The following is a 15,896-nucleotide window of genomic DNA, read 5'->3' as shown; positions in this document are numbered from 1 at the left end:
CATGCCTTACTCCACCTGGTCGCCGACCTTGACGGTCTCTGTGCTGGGGTTGGCTGATTTTGATCCAAGACGTCGATCAGATCTAACGTTCATGAGAGATCCGGGGTAGGGGTAAAAGTGGAGCCCAAAGTGGAGCCCGAGGCGGTCGCCGTTCGTGTGGCGGATTTGTTTCTACCAACGGTCTCGTTAGAATCTAAGGGGCTCATGAGACGCCGAGAATGTAAGACAAGTAGCAAAAGTTTTGGATTGACCTAGGGATGCTCTAAGATGGTAAAAGGGATATAATGTTCCACCTAGGTAATGGGATGAAATTTTTTTTTTTTTTTCTTAAAGAGATGAACCAGCAATTACATCCTATGAGAAAGTCAATATGAGTTTCAACCGATACCAGTGAGGGATTGGGAGACGAACCGCTCGACGGGAGTAAGACCCAGGACGCGCATGCCGTTGAACAAAACCTGGCGCGCGGCGGTATACAGAGCCAGACGGGCCTTCATGGTCTCTGGCTCGCTGCCAATGACCTTCAGGACATCGTAGCTCGAGCTAAGCATGTGGGTCATACGGAAAAGGTAACTCAGGACAGTGATGGGCTCAAGAGTCTTGTAGGTGTTGAGAACAACGTCGGGCCAGGTGGCCAAGAGGCGGACCAGGTCAACAGCGTGCTTCTCGGTGAGGAGGTCGAGGATGGCGGAGATCAGCTCGCTCTCGTCGATACCGGCCTTGCGGGTAATCGAACGGAGACGAGCGTGGGCGTATTGGAGGTAGGGGCCGGTGTCACCTTCGAAGGAGGTCATGGCATCGAGGTTGAAGTCATATCCGTTGATCCTAGTTCCCGTTAGCCTACGATTCCTCAAACTGGACATTCTAAGAGAGGTTGGGCTTACCGCTTGCCAGTCATGTCTTGAACCATAACGGCAGTGATTCCCAGGATATCGGCAGTCTTCTCGGGGTTCTCAACCTGCTCGTACTTGGCCTCGTTCTTCTTCATGACCTCGTGCATCTTCTCGCCGACATCTTGCAACACATCGTCCAGGAATTTGACGGTTCCTTTTCGGGTACTCATACCCTTCACCATGCCGAAGTTGATGTGTTGGCAGCGGTCTGAGAGGTCCTTGCGGCCAGACAGCTCAGTAATCTTGAAGAGCTGAGCCAGGTGAAGATCTTGCTGAGAAGCGACAACGTAGATCATTTTATCGAAGTGGTACTCATCGTCACGCTCGATGATAGCACCAATATCTCGGGTGAGGTAGAGCGGGGTTCCATCCTTACGGATGATGATGGCCTTCCCAAGCTTCTTGGCACCAAACTTGGTGAAGTCGGCAATCACAGCTCCCTCGGAAGATTCGGCCACGCCGGCCTTCTCCATGGCCTTGTATGCATTCTCCATGCTCTCCTTCTTGACCTGCGACTCGCCAGAGTACACATCGAAGTCAATGTTCAGGCGAGCGTATGTTTGCTTGTACTTGGCAATACTGAGCTCACGGAAGCGGCGCCAGAGGGCAAGGGCATCTGGGTCACCGTCTTCCATGCTCTTGAAGTATCGGCGGGCTTTCTCATCCTCACTAGCGTCCACTAGCTCAGCGAGCTTGGCTTCCTGGGCGGAGACATCCTCGCCCTTCTCCTTCTTGGTCTTGATCTCATCCTTGAGCTCCTTGATAGGACCTTCCTGTTCGCGGACGATCTCATTGACTTTGACGTAGACGTTGAAGAGGTGGTTGATAGGGTCCTTGGTTAAAGCCTCCTCGTCGCCAAAGTATTTGAAGCCATTAGCCAGGAGACCGTATTGTTTGCCCCAGTCTCCCAGGTAGTTCATCTTAATGACATCCCATCCAACGATAGTGTAGATGTTGGCGAGGAAACCGCCAATGATGGTACTGCGCAAGTGGCCAGCGTGGAAAGGCTTAGCAATGTTGGGAGAGGAAAATTCGAGAATAATGCGCTTGCGACCCTTCGACGGGTCGGAGGGGTCCTTCAGTCCCAGGTTGCCGTTTGTACCAAACGCTTGCTTCTCGGACAGAATGCGGCTGATGACAGTCTTGGTAAGAGGCTCGGGCTTGCAGAAGAATTGGACATGGGGGCCGTTGGCCTTGGGAGGGAAGATCAGGTCGGACTCGGGGAATTTGGAGGCAAGCTCTTCGGCAAGCTCCTGGGGCTTCTTCTTGATTTGGAGGGCGGCAACCTGGAAGCGCACAAGTGTCAGTCAACGGATTCTCAATCGGGGAACCAAAGTCCAATCGATCGCATTGTGTGATTTTGGTCCGGTCTATAGTTCACGTACCGGCAGCGCAAGGTCGCCTTTGTCCAAAGTATTTGTCCACGCGAGGCGGGTATAAATCTTCTCGGCATCGATGCCAGTGGCCTCGCTCAGCTTGTCGGCAATGTGCTCACGATAGATGTCCATGGGGTTCAAAGTGGGGAAGCATCCTGGGTATTTCGATGTCTGTGTAGTAGACTGGAGCGTGAGTGCCTCAACAGCGGCGGGGAGTTCGGACGCCATTGTTGCCAATGATCGAAGACGCGCAGGAGGGAGGAAGGTTGCGCGGTGAGCGGGGTGTAGTAAGGCAGATGAGGGGTGTGGTGTATATCCCGAGCAAAAATTCCCAGAGAGAAAAAAGAGGCTTGAGAATCGCCGAGCCCCGCTTAACAAACTGCGACCCATAAAGAGGGGGATTTTCTTACTGGGGGGCAATTCTTTTTTTTTTTTCTGCTGTGACTCAGATTTAACAGGCGGGCGGTGAGCGGAGGCTATAGGTGCCGATAGTGGCGTCGAGCATACAGCATTAGGTAGATCAGATTGGATATGTATTATCATGATAGGAGATATACATGGGTTCATAGTGCGCAGTACTATTGAAAAGACATCACACGCAATGGCGCCACCGAGTTTTATATTACCAGCCTCTCCCCTGTATAGCCTGCTGATAACTACTTGCCGCTATCTCTCACCGTCCTATGCTGGTCACGTGTGAAGTATACACAAAGAGCAGCGCCGTCAGCCAGAACCTAAGAGCACCTAATAATGTCTACCTATATAAGGTTGCCTTTGACGCAGCTGGATCCACGAATCACTTCAGTTGAATATGCAATATGGCACCGCTTTTGTTGGCAAAGTGGTCACATGTGCCTACTTCGGCACGATCGAGTCATGTTATTGTGTGACGTCACTAACTCAAAGGAAGGAGCTGAGCGACAACTTGAAAGAGTACCGGGGTTGAATCCAGGGGGAAAATCTTCGCCCGATCAACTTATTCAATAAATACGGGCCGCTTTTCAAAATATGGGACAAAGTCGTCGACAGTCGTCTCTGGTCAAGTCTATTTCAAAAGGCGTGAGTCGTGATCCCGACCGCTTTAAAAAGACATGCTGGGGCCAGCTTGTGGCTTTTTTCACGATCAACGGGATAAAGCTCATTCGATATGAGCCGAAATTATTCAATACCCTCCGCCATGAGGCATGGGAGCTCAATGAAGATGACTATCAAGCCAGTTTCCGCCCTACCAACGGCCAGCCGCCGTTGAAAGCGATGGGGGATCTGGGTTACTCCGGCTCGGTAAGGTACCTCGTCCGACTTTCCTTATTCAAATATGCTCATGTTTGTTTAGACCTTTTTCAGTACGCAGGACGGATCATTCGTTGTCAAGAGTCTTCCTCGGCGATTTGAATATTCGTTCTTCGAAGCAGATTTTCTGGAGCCCTATCAGAAGCATATGTGCGAGCATCCAGATTCGGTGCTTGTTTGGATTACGGATTATATCCTGTCTCCTTATGTGACCATGGGGACGCTTTTTGGTCTCACTCCAGGGCACCACATTGTCATGGAAAACATTCTTCGTGGTCGAGAGGATGACCCGCGCAGAGATGAGTGGGAAACGTACGATCTCAAGCCAATCGACTATTTCTACCCAGAGCGTGATCTCTTTCCAGAGAGCCTTGTCAGCGAAGAGACGATCAGCAAGTTGGCCGACAGTTTCAATGATAAGTTGCATCTCACGCGCGAGGATCATGATAAATTCTGGAAGGCGATACAAACAGACACTCAGTTTCTGAAGGACACCAATGCCGTCGATTATTCACTCTTCTTGGTTCGAATTCCGGCGTCTTCCAGTCCTGTGGCCCTAGGCAGGCAGAGCGCTTGGCATGCTGGTCTCCCATCCGCTGACGGCAAGTGGAAATACCACGCTGTGGTGCTGGACTTTTTCTGGGCCCGTCATAAGCTCCATGCCCAAGCCATGTCTGGTGTGGTGCAGACATTCAACGTCATCGGGCGCAAAGGGCCTATGTCCATAACGACTACTGCAGATGAATATCGGCAAAATTTTCTTTCGATGGTTAAGGGCATGATTGTGGTGGATTAGCGTCCCTTTTTCCGAGGCTTTTTGTTGTACGGATCTTGCTATTTTTATTCCGATACCACTCGCGTAATCCACTATGTACGCATAACGTTGCATGTTGAAAGCTTTATACCATCTATTCATTCATAAAAAGCCCCCCCTATGACGTTTGTTGATCGGAGAAATCTCCGTTCTGTCGTGTGTTTCATGAAGAGACCCACTGATAATCCAAAACAGGAATGTCAAACACCGGCGCCGTACAGGTAGCATTACGATACGCATCGTAGGTGCAAGTCAGCGGAAAGTCAACGCTACCCGAATAGGTGATCAAGCTTCCATTGTCGCACTTGAGAGCATGCCCAGATCCAAGGATATAATCCATGTGTCCGACTGACTGAGCCTGGTGGGAAGACCCGTAGAAAGAAACGATCCGTCCCTGGCCACGATCCGCATAGCCGCAGTTACTAGCTCCATTGCCAATATCGTGGACGCGATATCCAATGTATTGATCGTGGCACTGAAGGCCGTCCGCGAAGTCGATATCGAGAGTTTCAGGTGGGCCATAGCCCCATGGAGCATAATTTGGCATGCCTGTCCAGCACACGTTGACCCACGAGCCATTACACGTTGCTTCGACTGGTGGACACCAGTGGCCTGCTCCAGTGCATAAGCAGCCTTTAGTGTCGATGTCCGCTTGGTTGTGAACGCAGTCTAGGCTATGGGATCCATTGAACAATTTGAAATTGTCCACTGTCCATGTTGGGATGGGGCAGCCTGCTGGTGGAGTAATGGAACGAGGGCGAAGAGTCATGGAAGTGACGCTGTGGGCCAGGGACAAAAGGCCCACCAGAGCTTGAATGCTTGACACTGCCATGATAAATATTGGACGGTCGAGTCCCGTGATTTTTTTCTTTTTCTTTGTTTTTGACTACTACAGTAAGTGGACGACTTACAACGCTGGCTATTTATGTGCTTTTCAACACGTATCCAGACCAAAAATGCTCCCCAGCATGGCTTATGCTGGTCTCAGCGAGGTAGTATTGATTGCTTCATTTCCATGCTAGTAAGCAAGCTAGAGTGCCCGAGCAGGCCAAACCAGCCACCCAGAACCAACGGACAGAGCCGGCGCCGAAGGGGCCCGAAACATGCATGCGCCTTCTTGCAGCGTCTGGCTTGAGATTCGAGAAGAGACGCATCAACTTGAGAGAGACCAGCCAACAGTATAGATGAATCCAAAATCAGCTCCGAACCTTCTGCCAAAGTCGGTCAAGACCTGTGGTTTTGGTAGCTGCGGCTCGTCACATATGACACGTCAACTCCGTACTCAAAAGGCACAACTGTGCCGATATGCAGAGCAGCATAAATCTTCCGACCTCGTGCCCGACCTTGGCATATCGATCGGGAGAATGGTGACCCTCTTGAATGGAACCTATTTTACAAATACTCTCTCCCTCTGGGCTTCATTAGATCCTCCGGCGCAGAACGGGGTAAATCCACGGTCAGACATGGGTGGCCCCTAATTGACGCTTTCCGGGGCCCCGGTTTGCCCACATAGGCTTTGTCTATTTCCAATAGATTGGCACACGAGGGTCTGGACCATCTACGCAGTGCCTTTAAACCCCTGCCACTCGAGGATGAGCGGTCTCTGGACAGGCTCGGAGTCCAGCTGATAGTAAACACAAGGTATTATGCTTTTCTAAATCAGGGCCACAGGTTTTCGCATGAACCCTAGCAAGTCCCATCCAAATAACCTCAACGACAAGAGAGCTGAGTGGTTCCCCATGGCATGGCAATTCTACGCGACCAGGAAGGAGGCGTGATCTAAACAGACACTGGCCAGCCAAGATGCGTCAGTGCTTGGCGCAAGAGTCGTAGGGTGAGTGGCTTTCCCCGGCTTGGACGGCGCCAAGGATCTCCTTCAGGGTAGCGTGCAGAACACGATGATCTGTCTTGCGACAAAACCACTAGGCCAGATCAATAGCCTTATCAGGGCATGTCTGAAGAGCCGAATGACAATCGGTGGGTAATCCCCAAGTGGGCTTGGGGCGATCATTTAGGGGAAATGTGGAGGGAAGCGTCGCAACACGGGGTTAGAGAGCGAATCCCGTGCCGATCTGATGAACAAAGGGAAAGACTGCAAGCGAAAATCAATGGCCTAGTATACTTGGAGGTGTCTCAGTTGCGGAGCCCCCGAGGCTTTAGCGCTGGGCTTAGCTCCGGGTCTAGCACAGACTGCCCCAGGTTGTCCTCCGTCCCTGACAGGCTTGAGAAGATTGGTTGGTTCCTAAACGACCGAGGTCGACACCAGCGGTTCCGTCCCCACCAGAGATGGCAATAGAGGAGCCATAGCACAAGTATAACTTTAGCCACCTCGTATTCACGGCGGTTTATTGAACTTTGACGAGCCCGGTCATTCATTTGTACGTGGACTGGGCCCTAAGGGAGACGCATCCTCCGTACTGCGTACCGGGTAAAAGGCTTGTGGGAGAATTTCCCAATGCTCGAAGCCCCACCGAACCGGGGAACGAGGCCAGAAAAGTGCGTGGCCTTCCCCATCCAGCAATCTCCGATCCCTGCTCACAGTCTCTATGGCGGGAGGCTCCACTTAAGGCAGTGGCACGATTATTCAAGTCTAGACCCGTATAATGTGAATTATGAAACCTAGCCTCCTTGGGCCTATCGATCGCCACAGCGGATTTATCGATTTATCGAGACCGAGTGGATCAATAGAGAGGGCCTTCCTAGGTGAACTGCGGGTGGGTCAGATTAATGAAGTCCAATCAATGAGGACTGCGAGCGATTGACATATGCCAGGCGGAGGCGTCCGACGAGTACCAGGAAAATTTGAGGGTTGCAGTATGGCGGCCTCCTACACCCACCGAGCCCCGTCAGGAACTCCACTCGATCGTCCAATAACACCCAGCTAAGCCTTGTTGTTCCTGCCGGAGACCCGTCACTCCACTCGAAAATCATGGTTTCCTCCTGGTGTCCCCGCCGAGGAACAGCCGCAGGTGAAGGCTTGATCCCGAGGAAGCGTAGCCACTCGCGTTAAAAAGGTCCCAGGCCCAGGCACCCGGATTCCGTTTTGTGAACCCCTCTAAAGAATGATCCTCCATTCTGGTTGTTCCTAGTCGCTCGCTTTATCATGTCTTTGCAGGACAAATATCCGGCCTATGGTGGCCATGGGCCCAAGGATCTCCGTCTAGGGATTTCCCTAGCGGTCATTGCCACTATTTTCATGATCATGCGTGTATATGTACGGATCAAGGTGAACAAATTTGGTACAACGGCCCTATTACTCTCTCTATTAGCATGGGTATGTGTCTGCCACTACACCACGTGGAGTCAAAACTAAGGAAGAATAGCTGCTCACTGCCATTACTCAAACCTTGGGAATTATTTCGGTACTGCATGGCCTTGGCAACCATATCACTATTATCGCTCAAGTGGGCGAGTTGCACAACTTCCTTCTTTTCACCTGGATTACTGTATTCTTTTTCAACTTGGCCATTCCTACCGGAAAAGTGGCCGTGGCTGCGTTCTTGATCGAGATGAATGGACCTAGCAGTGAGATTTTCCAGACCCTATCGAATCATCCTGAGATCAATGTACTAATATATCCATCATCAGACCCTAAAATTCGTCGCAGCCTCATTGCCGTCGCCGTTGTGAACATCGTCCTAAACATCCCACAGGCCCTTCTCGTTTGGTTTCAATGCACTCCTGTTGATGCTATCTGGGACCCCCAGCGCCAAGACATGTGTGATCACAGGATAAGCGTCTACTATACCTACGTTGTTGGCGCGGTAGCTGCTCTCTCCGACTTTTACCTTGCCATAGTACCCATTCACATGCTCATCCCCTTGCGCATCGACCGTAAGCTTAAATGGGGTCTGAGTTTCCTGATGGGCTGTGGCGTTTTTGCGGGCGTCGCTGCCATCATCCGTACCTGGGCGGCAAAGTTTATCCTCGACGCGGATTCTTCTTGTAAGCAGAGCTACACCTGCCCTTACTATGGACGAGGCTAACTCTTCTGTCAGATGGTGTTGGTACCCTATTTCTCTGGGGTGAAGTCGAGGAATGGCTTGTTCTCATCACCATGTCCATTCCCCCTGTCTGGCCCCTCTTTCGCCCTTTTACCAGCAAATTCATCAAATCTACCAGCTCTCGAGGCCAACCACCCGCTTACGCCTACGGCTACAACTACAAGCGGACTGGCAGCATAACAGGTGTCAATTCCCCCTTGTCCCCCTCCTTCCCGCCACCCCTTATCACCACTACCATCTCTGTTTCTTCGGCCAAGGAGGCTCAGAATACCATTATGCCATCAGAAGCTAGCACACGAAGCTCGGATGAGCGTGAGCCTCGCCAAATCCTACCAAACACCAGTGCACAGGGTGGCTGGGTTGAAATGAGCCCTGTGCATCACCCGCGCCCGCAATAATTTACTTTCCAAAAAGTTTCTCTTATTTATTTCGTCTGGATCCTCTTAAGTTATCCTCTTACCCTCTTTAATGGTCATGAATGATGATATCCAAATCCTATACAAATCCCTCATTTCCCCACTTTTCCCCCCTAGCCCTGCATGATGATCACCTAAAATCAACCTAGTGTACTGTCAAAGCTTGCACCAACCCGTGTCTGTTCGCCCTTTCGGCATAGCCCACGGTCTCTTCCCGAATGCCTATCCTATCAGATCATTAGGCATGCATGATTTACCCACTTGGTCAGCACATGGCTCATTAGCGGGTCATTAGTATTCCCGTGTGTTTGAGAAGATCATTGTCTTGGCTATGAAAAATTAGTAGGCTCTAGTAGATTCTAATATAACTAGTACCAGAGCCTTGGAAAGCCCGGCAATGGTCGAACTTGGATCAACGGCGGTGTGCCGGAGCTTATTCCTAACTCAGTGATGATGGTATCTCTGACTAACTATTAGTAAATACGCCTTCATGGTTCCCACATACTAGCATGATTTTAGATAGGTTCATTAGGATTCAGATGGCTTAATACCACTGGTAGATACTGATAGACTCCAGGACTTACTAGACTCGATGTCACGAACTGGTTAGGGTAGGTTCAAACGGGCGATTCATCTTTGACCCGGGTGTAAGTTGGGATTACGAGACATATGGATGCTTCCATATCTTGCTTCCCTGGTCCTCTGAGGGCCAGAGGTAGTTATGGCGGCTGTCCATGTGAGGACTAGTGTATTTCGGTACTATGATGGAGTTTCGTGGTAGACAGAGTCGCCAGCCAGTGGTGAAGTTCTGATATGGTTACAAACCTTAGTTGAGACCATCTTTGTTCATATATAGAAAGAAAAACCATCGACTAAGTACCAAAGAATACACTATGTTTCACGAGCCAAAGCGATCATGGTTATATGAAGCTATATTATCGTGCTCACCTAGGGGATTCGATACGTTCTTCCATAAGCGGCATGGGCATTTGGTTGTCACATTATAGGGTGGTAACCCTTAGTTTTACACCCAAAGACGCTCAATTATTTATTCTAAGGTTCTCATGTAGGAGCAACTAGACCTTGTTTCTTACCAGTACTTTATCTTACAATGAGTCGAGGTCAAACACTCTCTGTACATAATGGCAGTTCTCGCTCAATGCCGTTTACTCTCTCTTTGATCCGTCTACACTCAAGCAACAATAGCTTTTTCTCTGGCGTCTTTCAGTCACAGGCAGTGATGCCATAGTTTTGCTGCATAAAAAGTTCTTATTCCACCAACTTCTCGTCTTGCTCATCAACGACTTAACTGCCTATCACCCAAGCATCAACAACCACAACCCCACATCCTCACCAGCATGGCGCCTTCATCCGCACTCAGCAAGCTCAAGTACGGAGAGCACCAAGCCAAAGGTAAGAAGTTCCAGCAATGGCTCGCAGGCAAAAATCTCGAGACATGCAAAGTCTGTCCCTGCACCCTCAAATACGACGAGATCCCGTTTCGAGAAGATCTCCACAACCAAATCGCGGACCTCCCCAACGACATCATCGACGCAGCCAAACCGTTTGATCTGCTCAAGAAAAACAACACCTTCAAGATAACCTTCCACCCCACGGCCCCTCCTACCAGGAATGTCTGGGAAGGCGTCATTACCCCCAGCGCCATCTTCATCGAAGACTGCCATCGAGATAACGGCCCCCACGCGTCCGAAGTCACTCAAGGGATCTACACAAAGTACCACGCGGTCGAGACCCTGAAGCACATTTTCTTCATGATCATCGTCAATGGGGACACCGTGGGCCTGATCCAGGAGCAGATCTGGAAAGGTTGGCCGGCTACTAAACCCAAGGAGTGCGAGTGGGAGCACGACACGGACGAGTATCACGCCGTTATGGGTACCGAGATTGGCAAGATCGCTGCGAGTCTTGTCCTGGGGGCGTTCGAGCCGGGGACGCGGCGGATTTCCAAAATTGCTGCGTGGGAATACTTTGATACTGCGACCCCGAGCCTGCGGTTTGATGTGGAGGCCGTGGAGAAGAAAAGTACTGCTAGTGTTGTGCAGAGGAAGCAGAGTAAAGGAGGCCATCGCTTGCCTAAATCTCGAACGTGACCTTTCCTACGGTGCCGGTATTTCCAGGTTCAAGTGCAAGTTTTTGACCGCTTCGATTCCAGGGCTATCTCGTCTAGTCGCTGACGTCTATGTTACAGGTCTTGTCTCCTTGAGTCTGTTTGCAGCATTGGGTTCATAATTTTTCCCATCGCAGTGGCTTATCGCGAGCTATGGATTAATGCAAGCGGAGATGTTCTCAATTACTTCATCCAGTATTGACTGATTATAAGCGATCAAATTCGGGGCTTTCATCCTGTTCCAAATGCTCTAGGCAGTGACATACCGATTTGTAAAACTAGGGCCTTATATTAGTATTCCCAAAGGTCTCTTAATGCCCCCCGGGCCCAGAGAATGCGATAGTTCCTACATGCTGCAGCCGCGCCGTGTGCAGGGCTCGTAGTGTCCCGCATCACTCGAAGCTTACTCGAAGTTCGAACTGGGACATTTATACAACTCCGAACCGCGTCGGTCATTGGACACAAGAGCTCCACCAGTCAGCGCCCGTTGGATGAGCATTCGTATTGCCAAAAAGAAGCTCGGGGTTCTTCTTTGAATGAGCCTCACAATCTGCATTGACCAGGAGAAAGTGGTTGTATCCGCTGGCTATTTCCTAGTGTGCGATGTCAAATGTGATGATCGACCATTCTGGCTCTACTCGCTCCAGTCCCCGGTTTTCGGCCGTAACTAGGCTCACAGCCTTGCAGGGTTTTCGTGCTACCCAGGGTATAAGAAAAGGCTAATCCCGGAGCCCGCACTGTTAAACATTTATCACTTAGAATACATTCTTGAATTGAGTTTTGATTATAGTGATACGGATTTTAGTACTTGAACATTATTGCTAGTGGTAGTAGGCCACTCGGCATGAACGCAACGCATCCGCTTCTTCACAAGAAACTTCAACCTTGAATAATCGCAGTATCTAATCGACGCCCACTTTTAGTTCTAACAGAACCAGTCGTGCCATGTCCGTTCGCGAGCTAACAGAACTCATAAATATTCACATGACCTGGATCCCCCGAGGCTCTTCAGACCTAAGCTTCATATCTACCGGCCCCACATGCCCCCCCCCGCCTTCACCGAGGGACTTTGTTTTCACATGCTGAGTGTAAATTAGGTTAGTAACATTCGATTCCAAATGCGCTTAGAACGCGAAGACCTGATCCTCCAGCTTGCTGACCGGACGAGCCTTGGCGTAGCCAAGGGACTCGGTAGCCTTCTTCATAGCGCTAATCATAGGGGGAGGACCGCAGAGCAGGACCTTGTTCTCGGGCGCTGGGCCAGGGAAGCGCTCCTAGAATCCAAGAGTTAGCCATAATTGAATCCGTAGGGCTCCAGGAGGATCCTACCTTGATCATATCAGCAGTAACGAAGCCAACACCTCCAGTCCAGCCCTCGGGAGGGTTGTTGAGAACATAGTAGACATTAAAGTCCTCGTCCTCCGCGGCGAGCTTGTCAAGCTTCTCGCGGAGCAGAATATCTTCCTCGTTGACGTTGGCGAAGATGAGATCGACCTTGGTCCTGTCGGTACCGCCGTTGCGGGGGCGTCCACGGATAATAGCCTCGATCACCTGCAGCATGGGGGTGATACCGGTGCCACCAGCGATCATGCCAATGTGGCGGTTCATGTTGGGGGTGTAGACCATAGCGCCCTTGGGACCGCGTACCTTCAGGGTGTCGCCGATCTTCAGGGTGGTCAGGTACTTGGAGATGTTACCCTGGTCATAGGCTTTCACGAGCAGGTCGAAGTAGCCGGCCTCATTGTCGGAGGAGATGGGGGTGTAGGATCGCACAACTTCCTTGGGCTGGCCCTCGATGGTGGCGGCGAGAGAGATGTGCTGGCCGATGGGGAGTCCCAGGATGTCGGTGGGACGGGGGAGAGCGAAGCGGTAGATGGCGACATTGTGCGAGACCTCGGTCTTCTCCTTGAGTACGAAGTTCTGGAACTCGCTGGGTTTCAGGACCTTGCGTGGTGCTATATAGGGGACTCATTAGGATTTTCTTGCTCTGCTTTTGAACTGGAATGCGCCAATTGCGCGGCCAATGGGCATCTTACCGCTGCTACCACCACCAGCGAAGAAGGCGCCGGCAACAAGGACACCAGCGGCCGCGACACCGTAGACGAGGAGGTTAGGGTCGTAAGCCCAAGTACCGGCGACGATGAGGGCGGAGGGCACCAGCGCCAAGGAAGCGGCAGAGACGCTGGGATTATTAGACATGGCGATGAGAGACAAGAAGGCTTCGGAAAGCTTAGAAACATACCTCATTTTGACAAGACCGGAAGGTGAAGAGAGAAATTGAGGGGGAGGAGTGGAGAAGAAAAGGGTCCCAGAGAAAAGAGTCCCAAAATTCCAAATGTTGGGGTTTCCGCCCGCCGGAATTTGTCTCCCGTTTGGGCGTGCCTGAGCTTCTTGTAACTCCTACTGTAAACAGAAACAATCTGATAAGAAACCCCCCATACATATCGGGGCAGGTTTCACTTTTAGGGCAGAAAAAGAGATATTTCGATTTCCCCCTCCAAATCCATCATGCCCGAGGCCACCCCATTTCATCTCACCGCGCTGGACCACCAGCTCCTCTCCATGACCGACGAGGAGTACGTCCCTCACGACTGGGCGGAGCTGCGGGACATCATAAGTGAGTCTCCAACTGTCTTTCCGATTCCACCCCCTCCCCACTGACACTTCCGGCTCAGGACGGAATGATCTCGCGGCGCTGAAGCGGAAACCCTCCGATTTGCGCCGCTATCTGGCTTGGTCCGCCCAGACCAAGGCGGAGTATGGCTCCATCATGAATTATATATGCCAACGCCGCCTGCGTTGGCCGTTGCCAGATGCTCAGGGTAACGGCACTGGGCCTTCCTTCAAGAACCCCCGCCCCTTTGCTGACCCCGAGGACTATCGTATCTTGCGGAACGACTGGCCCTATGGGCTAGCCCCAGGCATCTCGCATCTAGTAGTGTGGCTAAAGACTCCCATCGCCGTGAAGTCGGAGGAAGGCCATTTAACGGATGAGTCTAGGGCGCTTATTGAAGGGTTTGTGCAGTCTCAGTTTGTGGATCGATTGGCCCAGGATAAGGCGGGCCGTTTCCCGGATGCCAAGTCGCAGGTGCTCTGGTTTAAGAATTGGGTCGGGCTGCAGAGTGTGCGGGCTCTGGAGCATGTCCATATTCTCCTGCGCGATGTCCCTGATGATATTATTACAGAATGGACGCACGAGAGGACCATTGTCCAAGAAGAGTCATAAACATAGAGATCGGCAAGCGGGTCCGCATGTAGCCTCGATATACAACTTGAAGAATATACATGATACATTTCAGGCAATCGGGAAACCCACGTCCACTGGAACTCGTACAGAGTTGAATATAACGAGCGGTTTGCTTTCAAGTTGAAGTGCAGATTCAATTGGTATTACTCTGGCACAACTGTAGGACTTTTTCTGTGTGTGACTTTCAATATTTATGTGGGGCTGAGCTTTAGATCTAGTCCACGAGTAGCTTAGTTTGGGCCGAATCATTCGGAAGGCAGGACCGATCATCATCACTATACTCCATCATCATCACCATCACCTTTACCTTTACCTTTACCTCTACCTTTACCTTTACCTTTACCTCTACCTTTACCTTTACCTTTACCTCTACCTCTACCTCTACCCTTTACCTCTACCTTCGTCAAGTCTTCTCATATATTTGTTATCATTCCCGTGGACAACAGCCTGCATTATCCTCCCAAATATAGAGCCAGCACAGACTCAGCTAGCTCGAGTTGTTCTACCTTTGTGCTTCAAATCGAGACCACCAGCAGACCAAGAACGAGACACACGACCAACATTGCCGTTGGGGCAGCGGTATTCGTTCATGAGGCCCTTGTTTATGAGATGTCTTTAGAAGGAATGGTACCGCGAGACAGTCGAAAGGTTGCTGAACAACGGGTCAATAGTCAGAGACAGGAAGTTCTACGTCCTAGTCTTCATCGAAAAAGGGTTATTGACCTATTATGAAACCCGGGGGAATATCTCAAAGTGCATTACCAGTGAAGAGGTTCTGCAAGTATTATGTGACATCCATGATATGCATGGACACTTCGTAATAAGGATCAGCCTAGGAAGAGCAGTTGGCAGGTACTACTAGCCAACGCGGTATACGGATTTCAGCGCATACTGCAAGTCGTGCCCAGAGTGTCAAATCATAGGCCCAAATGTTCGGAAGGAACTGTCATCATCGATCGCTGTGTTGCAGCTCATGGACATGTATGGGATGGATTTCATCGGACGAATCACACCGGAATCCGGACGTGAGCACCACATTCTGGTGACCGACGCAGGGGTTCCGTCTGTGGACTCATGTCATCTGGGAAGTGAGAGGAAGTGAGTGCTCACTTCCAAACCTGCAGTCTCACCGGCAGTGCGGGAGTTGCTCCTCTTGTTGGGGCAAGGAGGGAGAGCAACTGTTCGAGCCTGGTCAGGTTCTCTTGTCTCGAGAGAGAGTCACTCGAGCGTGTGTTCAGTTGTCCATCTCTGTGGAGTGGCCTCGCGAGGTGACTATTTGAGAACAGTTCTCAGTCCAGCAATCCGTCGGAGAGTTCAGCGAGAAATCACTCTCCATTCATCCAAGATCGTCAATTTCCCTTGCCTTGTAGGCTAGGCGTCATATTGTCTCTAGACCCAGTTCCTTGTCTAGGAGAGCGAGGTCTATCATTTTGGGACTCCAAATTCATCAATACACTCTAACCCTCTTACCCTCGCTTTCATGTCTGAATGGCATTTATTCACGAGAGATGACTTCCAGCTTTCTCGAGAAGCAAGGATCAACCACCAAGTTCCAGTTCATGATGAAACTGCGCTATACACAGTCGGAATAACTTGGTGTGCCTGGTAGGTTTGTTCGAACTCTTTGCGACCCAGTTTTGCGAAGTGGATACTGAGAGGAGAAATCCTTTGCTCAAGCATATTGCCTCCCAGATACGTGCTTGTGTTAGAGCACAGGGAAGGGGTGCA

General features: G+C 50.8%; 7 protein-coding genes across 7 annotated transcripts; 4 read left to right on the top strand and 3 right to left on the bottom strand.

The window, feature by feature from the left end:
• Positions 1–377: 377 nt before the first annotated feature.
• N7468_008558 (arginine--tRNA ligase) lies at positions 378–2,497 on the bottom strand (the record flags this gene model as incomplete). The annotated part of the gene is made up of 3 exons (XM_058477854.1): positions 378–825; positions 885–2,179; positions 2,279–2,497. The coding sequence occupies 3 exons, from the start codon at positions 2,495–2,497 to the stop codon at positions 378–380; spliced, it is 1,962 nt and encodes a 653-aa protein (XP_058328199.1).
• Positions 2,498–3,277: 780 nt separating this feature from the next.
• Positions 3,278–4,355, top strand: N7468_008557 (uncharacterized protein; the record flags this gene model as incomplete). The annotated part of the gene is made up of 2 exons (XM_058477853.1): positions 3,278–3,550; positions 3,642–4,355. 2 exons carry the CDS (start codon positions 3,278–3,280, stop codon positions 4,353–4,355), a joined length of 987 nt encoding a protein of 328 aa, XP_058328198.1.
• Positions 4,356–4,536: 181 nt separating this feature from the next.
• N7468_008556 (uncharacterized protein) lies at positions 4,537–5,205 on the bottom strand (the record flags this gene model as incomplete). The annotated part of the gene is made up of 1 exon (XM_058477852.1): positions 4,537–5,205. One exon carries the CDS (start codon positions 5,203–5,205, stop codon positions 4,537–4,539), a length of 669 nt encoding a protein of 222 aa, XP_058328197.1.
• A 2,271-nt stretch (positions 5,206–7,476) lies between these two features.
• On the top strand, positions 7,477–8,775 carry N7468_008555 (uncharacterized protein; the record flags this gene model as incomplete). Its single annotated transcript, XM_058477851.1, has 3 exons — positions 7,477–7,647; positions 7,697–8,318; positions 8,372–8,775. The coding sequence occupies 3 exons, from the start codon at positions 7,477–7,479 to the stop codon at positions 8,773–8,775; spliced, it is 1,197 nt and encodes a 398-aa protein (XP_058328196.1).
• Positions 8,776–10,151: 1,376 nt separating this feature from the next.
• Positions 10,152–10,904, top strand: N7468_008554 (uncharacterized protein; the record flags this gene model as incomplete). The annotated part of the gene is made up of 1 exon (XM_058477850.1): positions 10,152–10,904. The coding sequence occupies one exon, from the start codon at positions 10,152–10,154 to the stop codon at positions 10,902–10,904; it is 753 nt and encodes a 250-aa protein (XP_058328195.1).
• A 1,141-nt stretch (positions 10,905–12,045) lies between these two features.
• Positions 12,046–13,168, bottom strand: N7468_008553 (cytochrome b5 reductase family protein; the record flags this gene model as incomplete). The annotated part of the gene is made up of 4 exons (XM_058477849.1): positions 12,046–12,195; positions 12,251–12,876; positions 12,958–13,103; positions 13,164–13,168. 4 exons carry the CDS (start codon positions 13,166–13,168, stop codon positions 12,046–12,048), a joined length of 927 nt encoding a protein of 308 aa, XP_058328194.1.
• Positions 13,169–13,429: 261 nt separating this feature from the next.
• N7468_008552 (GIG1 family protein) lies at positions 13,430–14,147 on the top strand (the record flags this gene model as incomplete). Its single annotated transcript, XM_058477848.1, has 2 exons — positions 13,430–13,538; positions 13,597–14,147. 2 exons carry the CDS (start codon positions 13,430–13,432, stop codon positions 14,145–14,147), a joined length of 660 nt encoding a protein of 219 aa, XP_058328193.1.
• Between the last annotated feature and the right edge of the window lie 1,749 nt (positions 14,148–15,896).

The sequence above is a fragment of the Penicillium chermesinum genome, assembly GCF_028974085.1.
Source record: "Penicillium chermesinum strain IBT 19713 chromosome Unknown utg000006l:1.0-2335141.0:1.0-2336784.0, whole genome shotgun sequence".
Taxonomy (NCBI): domain Eukaryota; kingdom Fungi; phylum Ascomycota; class Eurotiomycetes; order Eurotiales; family Aspergillaceae; genus Penicillium; species Penicillium chermesinum.
This window is presented reverse-complemented; position numbering and strand designations above follow the sequence as displayed.